Source organism: Talpa occidentalis, unplaced genomic scaffold (genome assembly GCF_014898055.3).
Source record: "Talpa occidentalis isolate TD23 unplaced genomic scaffold, MPIMG_talOcc4v2.1 talOcc4.4, whole genome shotgun sequence".
Lineage (NCBI taxonomy): Eukaryota > Metazoa > Chordata > Mammalia > Eulipotyphla > Talpidae > Talpa > Talpa occidentalis.
This window is the reverse complement of record NW_023604295.1, coordinates 10,454,811-10,476,517: the sequence shown is the minus strand read 5'-3', so window position 1 is coordinate 10,476,517 and position 21,707 is coordinate 10,454,811. Positions and strand designations below refer to the sequence as shown.

The window sequence follows — 21,707 nt, the reverse complement described above, 5'->3', positions numbered from 1 at the left end:
TCGCCCAAGACTTTTGCACCCACACAACCCCATTACTGAAAGGACTAGGCACTTGGCTTGTGACAACTGCTATCACATTCTCATTTCAAGACAATTCTAAAGCCCCTCAAGGTCCTTCAACAAGAGATGACCTTAAAGATTAGATCTGAGGATCAGAGACTGCAGTGGGGGAAGGTCATATTCTACAGGATACCTAGGCTGGTGGTGAATGTGAGGAACCAGTGAGCTACGGATAACCACTGAGAAGAGTTTTGAGTAGGTCTGTGGAGTTGAAACAGAAAGGTACTTCCTATTCAACCCAAGGCTTCTGATACTGCAAAGCAAACTCACAATAACGGTAAATGCAAACCTCTTAAAGAGCAAGTAATTCAATGCAATCATTTCAATAAGCCAAACATTAAGCTGCGTGTATGACTGTTCCACACCTACTTCCTGATCTAGTGGGGGAGTTTTGTAGGATGCTGTTAAGACACACCTACAACAAGACGAAGGGGAAAATTGAGACTGAGGGGTGTGGGAACATGGGTCCCCAAGACAAAACCACCTCCACAGGCTTCCACGTCTCTCCCTGCCGTCTCCCATTTGAGTGTATTCATGAGCTCAACAAAGGCAAAGTCCAAATATCTCCTCAGAAGAATAAGTCAAGCACTTAGTAGCCACAAAGAATTTATCATTAAAATCTGGAATTCTGATCAATCCTCTCACTGAAAGGTGAGCAAATTTGGCTTATATTTTATAGACATAAAGTCATAAACTGGGAAAATACTCATCAAAAAATGTAAATTAGAAGGGATTCTTACCTGTTAAATAGCAACTGCAAAAGGCTAGAAGTATTGCCATGTCCACATAAACTATCATATGTAATATTCATTTTTTGAAGCATTTCACAAAATCCAGTTAGAAAAACAGGTGGATTGTCTAACTCTTCATACCACTGCAATGAATAGAGCAGTTCTGCAACTAACAGAATGGACAACACATTATGAGGTGCATTTTGTAAATAGACCTCATTTTCACTTCTCAGCCCTGATTTCCAACACTCATCCCAATTTGCACCCACTCATCTCAAAACATCTCTGATGTTCAAATTTGCTTTGAGACGTCCAAAGAGGATGAAAACAACATCTGTGAGATACAAAATGTTATTCCTTACCCAAATTATTTTCAGTTTCATTTCTGTTAATTAAGAATGTCACAGAGAGCTTCCCAGGTGGCATAGGAGTTAGGCCTCAGTGCTATCACCCTGACCACCTGAGTTCGATCACCAGCCAGGTAGCTGACCCACATAGTGCAGCAGGCCTTTCCTGTCTTGCCCGCTGCTCCCCTCAGCAGTGTATTTAGTAGATCTGCCTGTTCTGCTCCCCACTCTGTGAATCCTCTCACCCCACTGCACCTCTGGCCTGTACCCCAGCTCTTATATGCATGAATAAATAAATCTTTAAAAAAAAAATAAGAACTGAAAATTCTTCATTCTTTAGCTTGAAATTACAGTGTGTACTCAAAATTATATCAAGATTACATTTATTTCCAAACTTATAGCTGTATGTATTACTGTTGAATGCTCATACATACTTATTTTCTCCAGCTCATTGTTTTCTAGGACGATGTCCTTTTTCAGTGCAACTAATATCATTTTGCTCAATAATGCTGAAGTACACAAATGACTTGGAAGTTTGTTTGTATCTGATGCTTTATCATCTGTTTTGAAACACTCATAATTCAAACTCAGTCTTCCTTCTAGAAGAGGTCTATGCAACCACTGCAAAAAGAATACATAAATAATACACAAAATCTTCAGATATTCTAAATAATTTACAGTCTATACAATTAAGACAGTGAACCAAAATAAAGTTATTACTAGTTTACTAGTAAAAAAAATAATTGGGCCTCCCCGGTGGCGCAGTGGTTGAGCTCTGGGCTGCGAAGCTGCCCGCAACCTCTGCAGCATGGGTTCAATCCCCGGCAGCCGAAGAGGGTCCCAAATGGCACGCAGACCTCTCCTGCCGCGCCGGCTGCTCCCGTCAGCAGTGTATTTCGTCAATCTGCATTTTCTGTTCCCTGCTCTGACTCTGTTAAATTCTGTCACCCTCCCACGCTTCTGACTGTACCCAGTGCTTGTATAAATAAATAAATAAATCTAAAATAAATAAATGATCAACATGTATATTTCTTTAAGACTCCCTCAGAAAGAATTTCAAAAAAGACTACTTCAAGACAGAACTTACTCACCTTCTAACATAGCTACTACCAGTGCCAGATGGTGTTTTGCAGACAGCAAACACCAATATATGCACATATAGAGACATAAAGGCAAAAAAATACTTAATATACTTTACTTTTTTTCCTTCCCAGAAGAAGAAAAGATCCTCATTTCATTTACTTCTTTTTTTCTTCCCCAGAATAAAAGAAAAATATTTAAGCTTGCAAGAAACTGAAACTTCAGAATGAGCAATGCATTCTCCAATCTCAAACATACCTGCATAGGAAGAGACTGTCTCATCTTTTCCCATTCACTGTTCTGTGGCATTACACTCCCGATATAAACTCCCAGAAGAGAAGTATCTTCACTTTCTAGAAACGTATTTAGCAAATCCTCAACAGTACATAACAGAAGCTGAAGACTGAAAATAATGCACAGAACTTAAGTTATGCCATGACTAATCTGAACACCCTGGGCACATGCTAAATACCCTATGGCAGGTGATAATTTACCCAAAGAAAAAGATAAAACTAAAGGTTAAATGAAGCCTCTACTTTCTCTGCCCCAACATACACAAAAACAAACTGGGGATTTACTTTTTTTTTTTAAAGATTTATTTATGCATACAAGAACTGGGGTACAGGCCAGAGATATGGCGTGTGAGAGAACTCACCAGAGACAAAGTGGGGAACAGAACAGGCAGGTCGACTGAAACACACCACTGAGGGGAGCAGTGGGCGAGTCAGGAGAGGTCTGCTGAGCCATGTGGGCAGCTCCCTGGCCAGGGCTCGAACTCCTGCTGCAGAGGCTGCGGACAGCCCCACAGGCTGCATCTTAACCCCTTGTGCCACCAGGCAGGCCCCAAAATGGGGATTTAATCCAACATTCATGATTTGAAATTGAGACCCATTCCTATCTGAAAACGAAGAGGACCTGACCTACTTCCAATCAGACATCTCTGAAATAGTTAACTTAGAAAGAGAACTCACTCAGCCTGAGTAGATTCATTCTTTCAGGTTACACTTTTATTATATAAATTTAGGTATGTACTATAAAAAAGATTTGCAATGCAACACCTTAAAACCATGGCTACCAGACCCGTCAAAACAAGTCAATGCAGAACAATCACTATGGGTAGAGCCATGAGCAGTTGCAATTACTGTTACAATCCAAACTACAGAATAACACAACCATCACAGTGATGACCATAAATTAAGAGTCCAGATAATATGCCATAATAAATTAAGTCTTAATTAAGTGAGTTAAAATAGCCATTAAAACAAAATCCATTTGGGGCCTCCCTGGTGATATAGGGTTTGTTAAGTCTCAGCATTATAACCGTGATGGCCTGAGTTCCATCCTTGCCCAGGGAGCTGACCCACATACAGAACAATAGACCACTCCTGTCTTGCCTGCTGCTCCCCTCAGCAGTGCATTTCAGTAGATTCGCCTGTTCTGCTCCCCACTCTGTCTCTGGTGAGTCCTCTCATCCCGCCCCGGCACGTATGGCCTATTGCATAAATAAATAAAAATAAATCTTTTTAAAAAAATCCTTTTGGAAAAATTGTTTGGATCTTAGAGTTCTATAGATTTCTTAACATCACAAGTCATTTTTCATATGAGTGGAATTTTATTTATGGATTTCTTAACTACTTAATACTAATATTTATCAAGCATGGCTATTATTTAATATCTATGAAGTTTTAAGAAGATTTTATACAACTGAGCACAAAAATGGTTACCTTTTGATATCCAATGATGAACACTGAACTTGGTTCTTCAGCCACATAGCAGACAAACGTAAGAAGGTACTTTGTTCATATATATCGCCAGTTTGATGGACCAGTAAGTTCACACCAGAGAGCCAAGTATTTTTCAGTTTACAGACAAGAAAGTCTAAAATCAAGATGTTGAAAGTAATAGATATCCCACTGAAGTAACTATAATATTGCAAAATGTCTGAAAAAATTGCAGATCTGAGATTTTTAAATACCACTTAAAAATGAAAAAATAAAATCACTATCAATTGTCCAAAGAAATACACAACACAAGTTAGCTACTGCCATGTAAATGTAAAAATGAGAAGGTTCTTAAAGATAACTTTTTTCCTCCTCTGAAGGTATTTATAAGAGATTTGGAGACGTGAAAAATAATACAATCTTTTTCAAAGAGAGACGTCAGTATTAAAGAATGAGTTGGGGAAGAGGACTCTCAATAGTATTTCCTATATTCATAAATATGTCTAAATTAACACACAAGGCAAGACTATTGTCCTTAAAAAGATAATCTAATTTCATTTTGATATACATCAAGAATGAATGCCTTTAATAATAAGAGAAAGGGACGCCCTATATATTAAAACTGCCCTTTATGACCACAGAAACTGAGGCATCAAGAAATCAAGCAGCTTACCAGGGCTAGTGAGTAAAGGAGCTAAGATTCTAAATTCAATGCTCTTGCCCCTTCCAAATTGTCTCCTCACAATCTAGTAAAAACTTTAAAGTCTATATACATAAGAATATGTATAAGGTTTCTATTTATTTTATGCTACACTTATTCCTAGGCTGTAAGTATTTGCTTCTTCAGTATCTTCTGGGGTATCTTTTTATTCTGTGCAACCTCCTTTTCTGGCATTGGAACAATTTGTTCTCTTCAGTAAGGATCATCTCAATGTGGCAGGGACAGCTCACGCAGGGGTTTATCTGGCCGGCAGTACTGTAAGTTCTGCAAAGCATGTTAGGGGCTTTGTTCACCTGGATGTGATCAATGATCAGTCTACATTTAAACACTTAAGTTTGATATCCACTTTTTTAAGCATGTGCAGTAAAAATTTAGCACTGTTTTTGGGCCACCAACCCTGCATCCAACCTCAGCGTTTGGCCTGGGCACACCTACCAACTTCAACATTGCAATGACAGACAGACTGGCATGCGCAGCTTCTGGACAGTGACGTCCTTCGGGCGGTTGGTGGCTTTCTGGATATGTGTACCCATAATGACCAGGGCAGTTTCATGAATGCTCTTAAAATGAACATGATGATTTGAATCTGTTGATTTGCGTGACTGTAGGATTTTCCACATCAAGTGAGGAGCGAATCATTTTCAGAGATTACCTAAGGCTGCTTACTGGAAGAGGACTACATGCATTTTTAACTTGGTTTCTAAAGCTGAAAGTGTTTTAAGATTTGTACCACTTTATTCAAAATGCTTTCAACTTCTCAACATGTTATGATACAATTAATAAATCCTGAGCACTAACACTGTGAAGAGAGCCAGATTCACAACAAAACATTTCAGCACTAGGCTATTACCTGGCAAATGTGTTTTCTCTTTGCTCTCAGCACATAAGTAAAAGAGAGTTAATAATAAATCCTCAGACGATGGCATTAACAAGCATCCTTTAGCTGAGCTGAAATAGCTGTAAAACACATCACAGATGAAAGACATTGATGAGTCCTTATTTTCCGCTTCTGATAATTTCTTTGATTTGGATAAATTTTCATGAAGTTTAACAATAATTCTTTCAACATATACTTCTCCAATCAAGTAATCTAGAGGGGAAAAAAATTCAAACAGGTAGAAAATTAATAACTGTGTTTTTGAATACCTTACCTTGGCTAATTATCACTGAGTCCTCCCCCATGTGTTTAACATGTATCAGACAGTAGAAAACTGATCAACAAATCAGTCTCTTTTCTCCCATATAAAAGCTCTCACAAAACAGTAGCTTTATTTTTTTTTAAGATTTATTATTTTTGCATAGAACTGGGGTGCATGCTAGAGGTGGGGGGGATGAGAGGATACACCAGCAATAGTAGGGAGCAGAACAGGTGGACTGACTGAAATACACTGCTGAGGGGAGCAGTGGGCGAGACTGGAGAAGTCTGCTGCGCTATATGTGGGATAGTTCCCTGGCTGAGGATCAAACCCAGGTCGCAGCAGTGACAGGGGTGAGACCCAACTACTAGCCCTCAAGGGAGGCCCCCAGGGTAGTTTAAATTAAGTAAAAGAGCAACATTCTGCTAAATTCAAAACCCCTTAAGGGCCTCCCCTGGTGGCTCAGGCATTTGAGCACAGCGCTGTGAAGCTGTCTGTAGCTTCTGCAGCGCAGGTTTGATCCCGGCTGGCCAGCGAGAATCCCACATGGCGTGGCAGACTTCTCCTGTCTCGCCCACTGATCCCCTCAGCAGTGTATTGCAGTCACTCTGCCTGTTCTGTTCCCCACTCTGTCTCTGGTGAATCCTGTCACCCTCCTGTGCTTCTGGCCTGTACCCCGGTTCTTGTATGCATGAATAAATAAAAAAAAATAATTTAAAATAAAAATAAAATAAAATTCAAAACCCCTTAGAATGTGAAACTAAAAATAATTAAATATCTTCATGCTACAAAGATTAATAAACATTTAGGGTGCTTATAAAAGTAAGCTATCTAAATGACCTACATCTTGCTAATATCAACAAATAATATGCAAACTGAGAAGCATGGACTTCCCCAAAAAAGTGAAACGATTATCTCCTATTAAAACGCAAGTGGGGGCCTCCCCGGTGGCGCAGCAGTTGAGCACTGGGTTGCGAAGCTGCCCACAGCCTCTGTGGCGCCGGTTCGATCCCCGGCTGCTCCCCGGCCACTGGAGGAGGGTCCCACATGGCGCGCAGACCTCTCCTGCCGCCCGCTGCTCCCCTCAGCAGTGTACTTCGGTCCTTCTGCCTGCTCTGCTCCCCGCTCTGGCTCTGGTGAATTCTTCACCCTCCCGCGCTTCTGACTGTACCCAGTGCATGTATAAACAAAACAAACAAACAAATAAATAAATAAATAAATAAAGCATGCCTCTATTAAAAAAAAAAAAATTAAAAAAAAAAAAAAATAAAACGCAAGTGGTATTTTTGCCTACCATCTTTAACATGTTGGGATAATACCAAGCTTAGAAGACTCCATCTTTCCGAGAAGAAAGATTCAGAAGACACTGTGGATTCCAAGTCTTTATTACAAAGATGATCTGCCAAGGTTACCATTTTTTCTCCAAGGATATCGCCTTTTAGCCAAGCACTTACTAAAGCATGCTTATCTGAACTAGAACATGCCTAAAACCATAAAATTAAACAAAGATTAGAAGCAAGACAAAACAGTATTCCTGTCCAAAATATTGTTTGTATCATATCACCTCTCTTCATCATGACTGCCCCTAACACTATCCCTCACTCCTCCTGGAGTTCTAAGAAAGCTAGCATCTTCCCTGTTTCCCACATGCCCTGCACTCCCATGCTTTGCTCAGGCTATCTTCCCAACATAAATATTCCCTCTTCCTTACTTATAAAAACCCCATCTATTCTTAGAGAATCAATAAAAATCTGACTGGCTACATGAAGTCTCTCCCCATTCTCCCCCACCCCAGTACTTTATTCATCTCTGCTTTTCTCTGAATTTCTAAAGCACTTACTGGATTATATTATTATTTAATGTTTCATCTGTGTATATCTTGTTTCCAATGAGATTGTAAGTTCCTTGAGAGCAGAGACTGTCTTAAACTTCTTTGATACCTGCTATCAACACTTCAGATATGTTCAATGAATAATAAATGGAAGAACTTTGAAGACAGATTTTATAAATGCTCTAGAGATATTAAACTTGTGTGCATTAATTTTGCTAAAATTAAGGAAGGATCAATGTACAATCTTCAGATCTTGGCATTATTAGTGATAAGTACTAAAATTTGAACAATGGTATTTAGCGCTATTTTCTAAGTTATCTGAAATAGTACTGGATTCAGATCTGACAGCAACTGGTTTATTTTCTGGGGTGAGGAAGCAAGGGGAAAAAAACTGTAAATCCACCCCAAAAAGCATGCTGATCCATGTTCCCAGAGCTTCTTTTGCTTTAAGGGCTGAGAAGAAAGCAATTTGCAACTTGGTTCATTTCAAAGCAATCTGGAAAAAAAAAAAAATCCAAGTGCAGATTGGATAGTGCCTGAAAAATTGTTTACTTTTTTATTTTAAAATCGTAGGTAACCAGAGAGCTTTTATTTTAGCCCAAACTTTAACACTGTTCCAGCTTTATGGCCTTGGACAAATCTCTTAGCCAACCTGGGCCTATTTCCTAACTTGAAGAAAGAAAAACTTAACTGAGAAATTTCTAAAGTACTCTTCTAAATTATTTTATAATTTAAACCAAAATTCAGGTTTGCTTTTAAAGATGATGACTTTCCAACCCTGCTCGTTAAGTATTGTTGCATATATACAAGATAGACTAGAGTTTTGATGGCCATAATACTGGCTTTCCAAACACAGTCTACGAAATAAAATCAGTTTTATAGAATCCTGTAGAATCCAGAAAATAAACTGAATAAAATGTCTCTCCGGTTACATGACACGAAGTCGAACTTCTCAGTGTTTAACATATCACACAAAGAATCGGACCGGCACTAATGGGATGGGGATTAGTTAGTTATGGAAGTGTGGGAGGCAGACATTGCACGTGAATTTCCCAGCACTGCCCAGGAAGAGGGCAGTCTTCCAAACAGACTGAGTATGAGAATACCTGGGAGATATATGACTAGGTTGAGAATAGATATATCAGTCTTCTCTTATCAAATTATTGACTCCCCATACTCACATTCTACACTTCTCAAGTAGCTTTCTCATAATTTGGCTTTAAATGTAGCCCATCTATTGGAAAGTACTAAATAAACTCATGCAAATCATATGCATGATAAGTTATATTTCTCACTGGAAAAGGGTAAATATTCTGTAATTTTTTAAAAAAAAATTACTGGGGTGAAGTAGGGAGCTAATATTAAATGGGTCCAGCATTTCAGTTTTGCAAGATGAAATAGTTCTGGAGGATGGCTGCATCATATCTAAATATACTTAACATTTCTTAACTTAGAAATGGTTAAGGTGGTAAACTTTGTCATTTTTACCGTAATTTAAAAAGATAGTAAAAAAAAAAAAAAAACTTCTAAATTAAAGTAATATTCATGTGAGATTTTAAAATAAAAAAAGCTTTCAAAAAAACAGGATAAAGAATATGAGGTAGCTAGCCATGACATTTCTGTTACTGAAGAGTTATTTACATCATATATATCTCATTAGGAAAGAATATTTAAGCCATTTTTAAAAATTTCTAAATTGTTAATGCTCGTACATTTCATTACTTCTATCAATAAATATCTTACTTGATCATTTGGCAATCAGACAAAGTTTGGTAGATTTTAATTTGCCTGCACAGTATTCCAGAGTAGGGAAAAAAAATAACTTTCTCTGTTACCAACTAAGGAAGAAGGAGTGGATTGTCTAAAGCCTGCTAATTATATTCCTAATCAGAAAAATAATACTACAAAAAGGCAAACACCAAATGTCTTCCTAAATTATGAAAAGAAACTTACAGTAATAAAGCTTTCCAGAACAGACAGCTGACCACATACCAGCGTGTGCAAACAATTGGGTCTGAACTTTCCTATACCCATAAATACAAGGAATAGGAAAAAAATTCCTAAAATACCTTTTTAATAACCTGAAGAAGAGAATTCCATCTCAGTTCCATCTGAAAAAGCAAGGAACAGTCTGTTAGAAGAAATAGCAAAACTTTTCACAATTTTATGTAGTTAACTAAGTCACCATGGAACCAATGCAAAACGAAATTTTTTTTTAAGCTAGTCCAACCTTCAAATGCACAGACTGCAAGAATGTACACTTTTCTTAGCAAGCTTGTCATCGTAACATATTTCCTCAGCACCTATTCAGAAGCCTCACACACCTCCCAACTCATAAGAACATATTCCTTATCTTTAAATTGACATGCACATCAAGAAGCAATCCAAAAATAACCTCCCTGCAGATCCCATTGCTCATGTATAATTAAAACAGTGTGCCAGTGTAAACGGTTACTTTTTAAAAGATATGAGAGAGTAATACCTCAGTTAGATCATCCAAGACAGCTTTTCTTTCCATGTCATTTTCACAGCAATGGAGGGTACTGTACAAAATGTCCACCAAAAAGTCAGCATCTTTCGTCTGGTCTTCATTTAGCCAGCCTATTAGTTTGTGGTATAAAAACTGCACTGCAGGATTCTTTTGTGCAAGCTTAACTATTTCAAGAGATTTGGCTTTGACAATACTCTGTTTTGTATCACCTACCAGCATTTTAAATAACTTGGTTGAAGAGAAGGAGTTGAGCAGAGTGGAAAGAAACTGTAGATGCTGCTCTGACTTTTGCTCATTGACATAATTAATACTCATTTCTGCTAGCTTACAGACTAAGTCTTCCAAAGGTTTTTTCCTCAGCGGAGATAAAAGGTCTGAATAATTATTAGTCAGAGAAGATTCAGCTATTAACTCAGAGTCTTCACTGTTCTCTCTGGAGGAAACGCATTTTCCATTCTCTTTGTTATTTTCAGGCAGCTCATCAGCAAATCTGACCCTACAGGCTTTTTTTTTATTGGACTTCAGGGCGCTCTTTGGTTTCTGAAGGACCTGTAATAGGTTAGATACACCCTGAACAGAATTAGCATCAGCTTTTGGCTCATCAATTTTCTCAACACAGATCGCTGACAGTCTTTCCCAGAACCTTAGTAGCACTTTCTCCAAGTTGTGAGCCGTTTCATCAACTTTTTCCATATCTGCTTTGGCTTCCCAGGAACTTAAAGTTTCTGCTAAATGATTAAAGAGCTCCCCATCTTGCAACCTTGGGTCTTCAAGAACTGAGTCAATAAAAGGAATCAACTGAAACAAGGTAGAAACACAAAAGTTTGGTTTTTAGGAGAAATACACTTTAAGCAAGGTATCTGTTAAATAGTGTAGAATTTCTTACTTAAAATTACTTGAAAACATGTAGTTTTCCTCAGAACCTTAAAAATGAGTCAACTTGGGTTGTTTTCTTATGACATGAAAGAGATAATTTCATCACATCCCCCCTGAATTACTTTGTAACATAACTGACAAAGATTACTGGTCATTAAAAAAAATACGATTTTGGGCCTCCCCTGGTGGCACAGCGGTTGAGCGCTGGGCTGCGAAGCTGCCCACAGACTCTGCAGCTCCGGTTCAATTGTGTGACCAGACCTCTCCTGCCGCGCCCGCCACTCCCCTCAGCAGTGTATTTCATCAGTCTGCCTGTTCTGTTCCCCGCTCTGGCTCTGCTGAATTCTCTCACCCTCCCGCACTTCTGACTGTACCCAGTGCTTGTATAAATAAATAAATCTTTTTTTTTTAATAGAGGCATGTTTTTATTTATTTATTTATTTTGTTTTGTTTGTTTGTTTATACATGCACTGGGTACAGTCAGAAGCGCGGGAGGGTGAGAGAATTCACCAGAGCCAGAGCGGGGAGCAGAGCAGGCAGAAGGACCGAAGTACACTGCTGAGGGGAGCAGCGGGCGGCAGGAGAGGTCTGCGCGCCATGTGGGACCCTCCTCCGTTGGCCAGGGAGCAGCCGGGGATCGAACCAGCGCCGCAGAGGCTGCGGGCAGCTTCGCAACCCAGCACTCAACCGCTGCGCCACCGGGGAGGCCCATAAATAAATCATTTAAAAAAAAAATACAATTTTATTTGCTGCAGAACTAATTCAAGCTCTCTGCTCTTTTCTAAGTTGATGTAAAAGATGTGTAGAACTTTCTTTCATAAACTACAAAGACAACAGAAATTAGCAATCTGAGACATCAAATAGGATCTGGGTTTACATCATTTTGTGAAATTTCCTACCATAAGAAACCATATTCTAGATCCTAGTCTCATCACTTGTTCTATAAGCCAAACACAGTTGTTCACAAAAGGATATATGTACTGAGCATTTTAAAAATAAAAAGATGAGTATTGTATAATGTAAATGTACTACAAAATACCACAAGAAGCATCTTCTAAATTCTGTTTTGCACTGCAACTCTCTAATAATGGTCAGGGTCTGTCTACCCAGAGAATGGTTAGTGCTCACACATTCTGGTATTATGTTAGCAATTGATGGTATAGAATTTTTATTTATCTGGTCACAACTACACAATATTTAATTTTACATTTTAAAAATTAAATCTTTACCAGGAAGTCAAAGGAACATGATAACAAAACACAATGAATGTGATTCTTTATAGTCAGAGTACGAAGGCACCAATGATGTGACATTACAAATACCTGGTCATTGACGAGCATCTCTTCAATATCTTCCTCACCTAAGTTTTGTTGCATTATAAAACGTAAGCATTCAAAAAAAGCAGATATTACAGCTGAGCACTCTGAAATGCTGGTTTTGATTCTCTCTGTTGATAGTCTAAGAAACAATAAATACTTTTACTCTTTCATAAATAAAAAACTAACAAGCACCAGAATAAAGACACAGAAAGGCAACACCTCAAAAGCAGAGGACTTTTAAAAATGTAATTCTTAAACAAAAAGCTAGAAGAGACAACCAAAAACAGCTAGATTAGATTATGAACACTGTGGAAGATATCTTCAAAAATGGGTCAACAAAACATACTCACATTTTCTATTCATGAACCAATCTGTCTGCAAATTTGAGAGGATTTAACCAAATAAAGATAGTAAAAAGGGCATTTTTAGTTATTAATAAAACTGAGCATCTTTTATTTATTAAGTGCAATAAATGCACTGAAATAACTTTTGAGTGTGACTATACACAGTTTTCAAGTTTATGAAAGTTTTAAAAACTTCACTGGTCCAGATCCTACACCTGGGATTTCTATAATCAATATACAAAAACAAGGTTCATTTGAAATGATGGTCTAAGTCCCATCTAAGGTAACTTAACCACAATTATCTCACTTTCTGTTGTGTATAGCCACCAAAGCCTTGAAAGTACCCAAGAAAAGAAATCCTACTGTTATTCCCCAAGACTTGAAAAATGTTTAATAAGCAACAAAACATTTTCAGGAAATTTAAATTAAAAAGGCAACAGAATATGTCATTCTACCCATTTATGAAAAGAAACAAACAAAAAAAACTTTGGTGTAAAGATCAAGAATTCAAATTCCTTACCCAGTAATTAGGGAGGTGAGGAAATTTTTGAAGAACTCTAACTTTGGGTCTGTAATGGTCTGAGGGAGCTTGCTGATAAATGGCAGAAGATAAGGATAGATGACCGTAGCCAGACCCCGACCACCTTCACGAACCATAGCTGACAGCTTGGGAAAAACACTTTTTTTTGCATTTACATGAAGCCAACAGTCCTAATCAAAGAAAATGTTAAAGTAACAATTACAGAAGATAAATATACTTTTCCCAACTAAAAGAGAAGACAAATAGCCTCTGAAAAATATATTCCTCCTAAGAGACTAGAATCTCTCAATACCATTAGAAACTAAACTATGAAATTATAAGAAATTCATTACATATAGTAATCATGTGTCCCACATGCATCTGGTATAAATATTGACCTGAAATAATTATAAAACTTTAAGGATTTCTATAAAAGCTGCTTTCTAAAAGGGAGAGCAATATTTAAATATGATTCAGTGTTCTGATATTATTGGGTCAAATCAAGCATTTATTTTATTTACTAATGCATACAAGAACTGGGGTGTAGGCCAGAGGTGTGGGGAGTGAGAGGATTCACCAGAGACAGAGTGTGGAGCAGAAAAGGCCAATCTACTGAAATACACTGCTAAGGGGAGCAGTGGGCGAGTCAGGAGAGGTCTGCTGCGCCTTGTGGGTCAGCTCCCTGGCCAGGGATCAAACTCATGCCACAGTGGCTGATGATAGCTTGATAGTACTGAGACTTTAACCCCTACGCCACCAGGGAGACCCCTGGGTCAAATGAAGTTTAAAGAAAAATGAATACTGGCTAAATGAAAGTAAAATAACACTATGTCATTTCATAGTCAGCTTAAGATTTATATCAAGACTTGAAGAAGTATTTTATTCCCAAAAGAGCATTTTTCCAGTTAACTTTTAGATATCACCATGTCTGATAGGCTCTCTCACATACAGTTAAGGCTTTTAAAAGACAACTAAGAAGTATTCCCATATGTACTAAGTGTACTTCTCTTACATACCTCAATAGTTGTAAGTGTGTAAAGTACAGCTTCCCAGAGAGCTGGACATACGATGGGGTCACTGTCATCAATGCTAAGAAGAACAGATGGGCTGACTTTGGATGCTTCGTCTTTCATCAACTGTGGAATACGCTGGCACAAAGCAGAAACTAACTCAAAGTAAGCTGAGCGAATCTACAAGAAAAAAGAAAATCTGAATTAAGCTAAAGCCTAGTAAATAAGAATTTTATGGTAATAACAAATAGGTTATTCATGTGAATAACCCTCCTCTTAAAAAAACTGAAAGAACTAGAAAAATACTTCATACAATCGCCTTCACAGTATCAAACATCTTAATGCAGAACATTAACTACTAAAAAAGGGAAAACATGATACATTCTAGTAAGAGAGGCAACTCAGTCCCACCACAAAGCATAAACTAACAAGACTAGGAGGGAAAAAGGAGAAATTCCTTAAAAATAAAAAAAAAGATTAAGATACCTGAGGTACACTGTGTTTTCCATACTTCCAAAACTTATTCTGTGATAAAAGAGACTTAAATTTCTCCTCCAGAGATTCAAGCTCGTTATCAGGTAAGAGGCAAAGCAATTTCTTTAATGCCAATAAGGAACAAGTTACAACTCGATAGAATTTAGCTTCTCTCTCTTCCTCTGAAACAGTTCTTGATGTGAAAAGAAAATAAATATATATATATATACAAATATATATAAGGATTTAGAATAAGCCACACATATATGGCACTTACACTTTAGATGTTTTATCATTAAATATCTATCAAAGTTGCTTTACTTCCATATTCTGTGTCAACCCCTTCTCAAAATACTGACATACATAGATTCTATTAACATATTTTTCTAATACCAGGTGAAAGGAGATGAAAATTCATAGTGTAAAATAAGTGTACAAATATACCGCTCCAGGTAGCCTGTAATAGGGTGACCCTAAGGAAACAGACATCAATGCATCTAAGATTGCTTTCCCTCATACACTTAGTCTGTTGAGACCATAACAACAAAGGTAAATGAAACATTTTACTACTCTTTCAGTAGAACTATTCTTGCCTTTTCAACTATTTCCAACTAGAACATAAAATGGTTCCTGCTATGACAATTAAAAGGTTAGTGTGGGAAAAATACAAAAACATCTCTATATAGAAGAACCAGACATGTAGCTCTCAGATAATTCAAACTAAACAATTTGCAGGAAAAGCACCTAAAGCATGCAGGTAGAACAGCATCTGATATAAGATACTACATTAAGTATCTTCATCTCTACATTTAGAATCCATCTTTTTAAATGTTGCATTTTCATTATAATCTTATTACCTATGAGTTAAACAAAGCCTTAACATGAATTTCTTAGGAACAATACAACTTACTGTGGGTCACTGAGTGTATCAGGTGTTTCTTTTATAAGATGATCGTGCAGTACCTGTAGAGGGTGGGGAAATTCCATAGCCTTGAGATTATATTGAATTGCTATTGGTGAATAGATAAGAGTATAAAAGTTTTTAAGCTTTTATACATAAAAGGTTTTAAACTCTTCCTCACAAAAATAGCAAAATTAAATAGCAAGACTAAAAGGTTTGAAATTTACCTATTTCTTTCCCCTACCAATCCCAAAGATAGAGGTAAAAAGGACATGGTACTTTTCCCCAAACATCTGTTTTCATCAAGAGGAATTCTCCCCTAAATGCTCCTATCCTCTTCTCCCTCCCTTCCTCTAGCACACAACGGTGAAGTGGAATAGCCAAACAGTAAATTTGGGTAGAAAGGCTGTTTCCTCTCCCCTCTTTTTGAGTGGCTCTCTGCTCATGAGGGAGAACTCACATAGTGCTCTGCTCCATCATGGAGGAAGATCTAAAGGTTCCATCCGAAATGTGTTAAGACTGCCTGCACCTGGAGTGCAGTACTAGGGAACCCACTGTTCCTGCATCCATTTTATCAGCAAAAATAATAGCCAACAATATTTATTGTTTCTCACATGCCAGATATTGCTTTGAGTACATTTTATACATCACCTTAATTAATCTTCACAAACATTCTTTGAAGTAAAGTTAATGCCACTATAATGAATGAGGCACAGAAATCTGCCCAACATTACACCAATAACTTAATGGCAGAGTGGAAGTGGAAACCAATGGAATGACCCATAGCCTACATTCTTATGGACAAAAATCTGACAATTTTGATCTTCATTTGTCTAACTCCTCTCAAATAAACTTATTTTAAACTTCAGAAAGTTCAAACCCAATATATGTGACACAGGGAACTAAAGGGAATCTAACATGAAATAAAAAATCTTCACATTCAATGATCAGTTATCCATCTATAACAAAACCAAGAAAAAAAAATAAAGCAAACAAAACAACCTATGGAAGTCAAATTAGCTGTCTGAATATCCATTTTCCAAGTGTCCTAATTTAATATCCAAACCTCACTATAATATTTATCACTTGTTTAAAAAAATTAATGGCCTCCCTGGTGGTGCAGACTGTTGAGCGCACACTATGAGGCTGTCCGCAGCCTCTGCAGCGTGGTTCGATCCTGGCCGGCCTGCGAGAATCCCACAGGGCGCAGCACAGCTCTCCTGTCGTACCCACTGCTCCCCTTATCAGTGTATTTCGTCAATCTGCCTGTTCTGTTCCCCGCTCTGCCTCTGGTGCATCCTCTCACCCTCCTGCACATCTGGCCTGTAACCCGGTTCTTGTATAAATAAATAAATCTTAAAAAAAAAAAAAAAGATGCTTAACTTCATTAAAAAAAAAAAAAATTAAACAATCATTTGTAATTTACTGTTGGGTCAGGGAACTTCCTTTAAGAATATGATTGAGGGCCTCCCCGGTGGCGCAGCGGTTGAGCGCTGGGTTGCAAAGCTGCCCGCAGCCTCTGCAGCGCTGGTTCAATCCCCGGCTGCTCCCTGGTCACCAGAGGAGGGTCCCACATGGCGCGCAGACCTCTCCTGCCGCCCGCTGCTCCCCTCAGCAGTGTACTTCAGTCTGCCTGCTCTGCTCCCCGCTCTGGCTCTGGTGAATTCTCTCACCCTCCTGCGCTTCTGACTGTACCCAGTGCTTGTATAAATAAATAAAAATAAATCTTTAAATAAAAAAAAAATGATTGAAACTACAATCCCTGTCCCTAAAAAAAAACAAACTAAGCATTTGTTTGAAAAATGAAAGATGTGAGACCCTCTGTTCTCTAAATAGAGAACTAAATGCATATGTGTGAAAGAGTAAACAAAGAGGTCAGATAGTAAGCAGGGGCCAGCTCACTCAGCGTCCTGTTGATCAAGATAAGGAATCTGGAGTTCAAGTATAATGCGAAGCCACAGGAAGGCTGAAAAGTTGAAAGGACGAAGGAAACAAGAAACGACAGTCGGAGAATATTTAGGTTATATATACAAGACTATGGAAATGGAAACACGGGAGCATTCACTATGGGAATGAAGGTAAGCATGAAATGTTTAAAATCCTCAATTTCCCCCTCATTCAAGGTCCCCCTGTTTTTATTTCTTGATATAATACTAACACTGATTCCCCCCCCATTTCATTTATTAGAAAGAGCAAATAAGGGTGGAAGAAATGAGGAAAGACAGTATTAGATACAGACAAAATGTTAAGTCACAAATGCTAAGGTTGTTATCAGTCTAGCAAAAATGATGGCCAAGTTTAGAGAAACTTGCATATCCATTAATGGCAGAATAAATTTAAAGAGCCTATGAAGAATAATTTATTAATATTTCATAAAAATTTTAAATATTCTTATCCTGATTCAGCATATGGTTACTTGAAGTTTTAGTAACTACCAATTCCATGGGGAATGAAAAAAATCTATTCAAGAATATTCAATGAAGCAGGATTTGTTAAAAAAAAATCTGGGAGAAAACCCCAAATTTATATATTAATATAAAAGGAACCAGCTACCATTCACCCACACAAATAAATACAAAAAGCAAAGAAAAAGAATGAAATGTACTTATATTTCTTAAATACTTAAAAAAAAAAATAAAGATGCAGAATAATTCCAAGGACTTACACTGGCAATTTCATCTTTACAAAATGCAATGGCCTCAGGTTGCTTGCTCGGAGGGAAAGCTGCTTCAAAGGCATCTTTTGCTGCAGATGCAGCTGGTGTGTAAGTATCACACTGAGCCATCAGCCAATAGCCCATTAAGCTTTTTAGATATGGAGCCAACTGTTTCTTTACTTTAAGGATAAGTTTTTCAAAAGCTTGCTGTGTGGCTTCTCGGACCCGTCGATCATGGTCCTATCAAAAATATAACATGGTTTAAAATACTCCTCGCCCATAAAGATAAACACATATTTCCATACATACTATGGTGACCTGTTAATAAAACTGACCTATGTACAGAGTTTAATGACAATCAGTAATTATCTGAAATATTTTTTCTTTTTTCCCTTTGTCCCAACGAGGTAGGAAAGAATATATTCAATATAGTCAAGGGCAGGCCTTAAATAAGTAAGCAATTCATCCTTTATCTTCCGTAGCAAAAACACAATAAATAGTCAAAATTTATTATAACTGTAGCATCTAGATAATTCTCATAATGACCTAATTTCTCAAAACACAGACTCCCTATATACTTTATGCAACCCAACATAATCTGACCTGTATAACAACACTGATAGAACATTTCATAAACTTCACCAAAATAGAATCATATAAATTGGACAGTTCCTATGACTTCAACCAAAAAATATGAAAAAGAAATAAATGAGTAACATCTTAATACTTACAAGTGAAATTTTACAGAAAATTCTTGGCCAGTAGGGAAGAACTCCCTTTACAATTTCTGTTTCTCTCTCTGCACACATGGTTCCAAATTCTTGCATAGCCTAAAGGCAAATTATTAACATCATTAAGGCTCAATAGCCAAAATACTAGCTATTGTGGTAGAAACTTTTCAATTGTTTCTAAAAAAGTAAAATGCATACTATCAAAAAAGCCCATTTAAAAGTATAGGGTCAGGGGCCTCCCTGGCGGTTCAGGGGTTAAAGTCTCAGCATTATTGCTAGTCACTGTGGCATGAGTTCCATGCCCGGCCAGGGAGCTGACCCACATAGCATAGCAGACCTATACTGTCTCACCAACAGCTCCCCTCAGCAGTGTATTTCAGTAGATCTGCCTGTTCTGCTCCCCACTCTGTTGAACCTTCTCACGCCCCGCACCTGCAGGCTACACCCCAGTTCTTATATGCATAAATAAATAAATCCTTTCTAAAAATCAATAAATGACAAAGGTACAGGGTCAAAATTACATTCTCTAGAGGGAAAAACTTTACAACCAGCAGTCTAAAGTAGTTTTTAAAAGTGCATAGTAACAAACTTAGAACCCATAAAGTGTAAAATGAGCATAAATCTATGCATTAGAAAAAAGTATAAATGGGGCCTCCCTGCTGGCACAAGGGGTAAAGACACAACCTACGCAGCCACTGCAGCATGAGTTTGATCCCTGGCCAGGGAGCTACCCACAAGGCACAGCAGACCTCTTCTGACTCGCCCGCTGCTCCCCTCAGCAGTGTATTTCAGTCAGTCTGCCTGTTCTGTTCCCCACTCTTGTCTCTGGTGAATTCTCTCACTCCCACACCTCTGGCCTATACTCCCATTCTTGTATGCATAAATAAATAAATCTTTAAAAAAAAAAGTGTAAACATAAAAGAACTTACTAGTGACAAATGATTGCTCATTTTTCTTTACATAAAATATAACAATGATTTTATTTTTACAAAAAAGATTTTCTTTTTTTATATAAAACATCAAAACTTACTTTTAGGGCCTCCCTGGTGGCACAAGGATTAAGACGCAACCTTTGAAGCTGTCAGCAGCCTCTGCAGCACGAGTTCGATTCCTGGCCAGTCAGGGAGCAACCCACATGGCCCAGCAGACCTCCTGACTCACCCACTACTCCCCTCAGAGTGTATTTCGGTCAATCTGCCTGTTCTGTTCCCCGCTCTGTCTCTGATGAATCCTCTCATACCCCGCACCTCTGGCCTGTACCCCAGCTCTTGTATGCACAAATAAATAAATCTTTAAAAAAACCACAACAACAAAAAAACTTACTTTTAATTTTGTTGTGACATCTTTCTTAGAGAGTTTCCGCAACACCATTCGGAAATCAGAATCTACAAGATTGTCTATTTCTTCAGCTCCTTGAATAGCAGGAACATAGCCAAGGTCACTCTGAGATGTTCCAAAACCAATAAATCCAGGCACCGTTCCCTTTTCTTTGGCAAGGAGTTCTGCAGCTCGGCCACTGTTTGAAGGCTGATAAGAAGGGAGGAAAAAAGTCAGAGGATAGAGAAATTTTCAAAATTCAACTTTCAGCTCTTTAGAGTAATTCCTTGACAATTCCCATGTAAAAACAAGTTTTTATTTGAGGATTTATTTCCTTGCCTAAGATTTCACCTATGGCAATGTCTCAGAGAGTGCATTTTTCTGCCACCAAGAACCTATCAATAATGATACCTACACTACTTCCTGGGCTCTTTAACATCAGAACAATGTCATTTTAAACTGTGGATGCAATCCACTGGTGGCTCATAACATCAATTTAATGGGCCATGACAACAGTTTAAAGAAGTAGAATAAAATTTTAGAAATCAGAATGCATCACATACTGTAAATATGAGTAAAATTTCATTGCCAACATTTGTATAAATAGTGTGTCTACAAACATACAGGTGCTTTGTATGATGTACAATTACCTAAGAAGTAGAGGCCATCTCTTCATTCATCTATTTATCCAATATATATATGATTAAGCAACTACCACAGGAAATGTCTAATGACAGCTGCTTCTAGACTAGGAGCACATATCAAAAGCCTAGCCTAGCCTCTTTGAGGTAAATGGGTACAAATCACATTATTACGCACAAAAAATCCAGTGGTCAGGATACAGGATAAGCTCTTTTGTTTTGAATTACAGTTGTCTGACTGATCCACAACATAGTAGCCTCCAAATACTAAGTTAAATATTGATATTTAAGTATCAAATAAAAACATTTGAACTTTGAAAGAAATTAATTCATAGTCATCTAATTGGAAAATTTCTTATTTCAATGTCCAGGATGACATTATAACCTATCTAAATTCATCTGTTTATTTCTCTATACTACTGTTTGAAAGAGTTATCTAAACATGAGACTTAGTTTGCTCATACTTAACAACACAGGGTTTGGGAAACTCGTCAAGGAATAACCTAGATTACTTTCTAAATTAAACTGAATGACCAGAAATCATTTTTTCATAACAGTGGTATTTAAGATTGATGTCAATAACAGATATTCAATGTTTAAACTTTATTAAAATAAACTAACATTATTCAGTTTGCCTTTTCCATATCGGTAATAAGGTACAAAGAGAAAAGTTAGTCAATTACAATAAAATTCTGAAAACTAAATATGATGTTATTAGGACATCAGAATTTTGTCGACAACTTCATCTTTTTTTTTTAAAAGAGGCATGTATTATTTATTTATTTGTTTTTATTTATTTG

At 37.5% G+C, this 21,707-nt stretch overlaps 1 protein-coding gene across 1 annotated transcript in view; it reads right to left on the bottom strand.

Moving 5' to 3' along the window:
• Positions 1–21,707, bottom strand: part of LTN1 (listerin E3 ubiquitin protein ligase 1) — a 45,624-nt gene that overhangs the window by 20,580 nt on the left and 3,337 nt on the right. Inside the window, exons 2-17 of the mRNA XM_037525054.2 lie at positions 20,273–20,476; positions 18,950–19,048; positions 18,228–18,458; positions 15,572–15,624; positions 14,674–14,854; positions 14,194–14,367; positions 13,178–13,368; positions 12,317–12,452; positions 10,110–10,916; positions 9,697–9,738; positions 7,091–7,280; positions 5,511–5,750; positions 3,943–4,096; positions 2,477–2,621; positions 1,573–1,759; positions 801–960 (exon numbers count right to left, since the gene is read on the bottom strand). Of these exons, the coding sequence (XP_037380951.1) occupies positions 801–960; positions 1,573–1,759; positions 2,477–2,621; positions 3,943–4,096; positions 5,511–5,750; positions 7,091–7,280; positions 9,697–9,738; positions 10,110–10,916; positions 12,317–12,452; positions 13,178–13,368; positions 14,194–14,367; positions 14,674–14,854; positions 15,572–15,624; positions 18,228–18,458; positions 18,950–19,048; positions 20,273–20,476 (3,194 nt within the window). The remainder of the gene's footprint in view (positions 1–800; positions 961–1,572; positions 1,760–2,476; positions 2,622–3,942; positions 4,097–5,510; positions 5,751–7,090; positions 7,281–9,696; positions 9,739–10,109; positions 10,917–12,316; positions 12,453–13,177; positions 13,369–14,193; positions 14,368–14,673; positions 14,855–15,571; positions 15,625–18,227; positions 18,459–18,949; positions 19,049–20,272; positions 20,477–21,707) is intronic.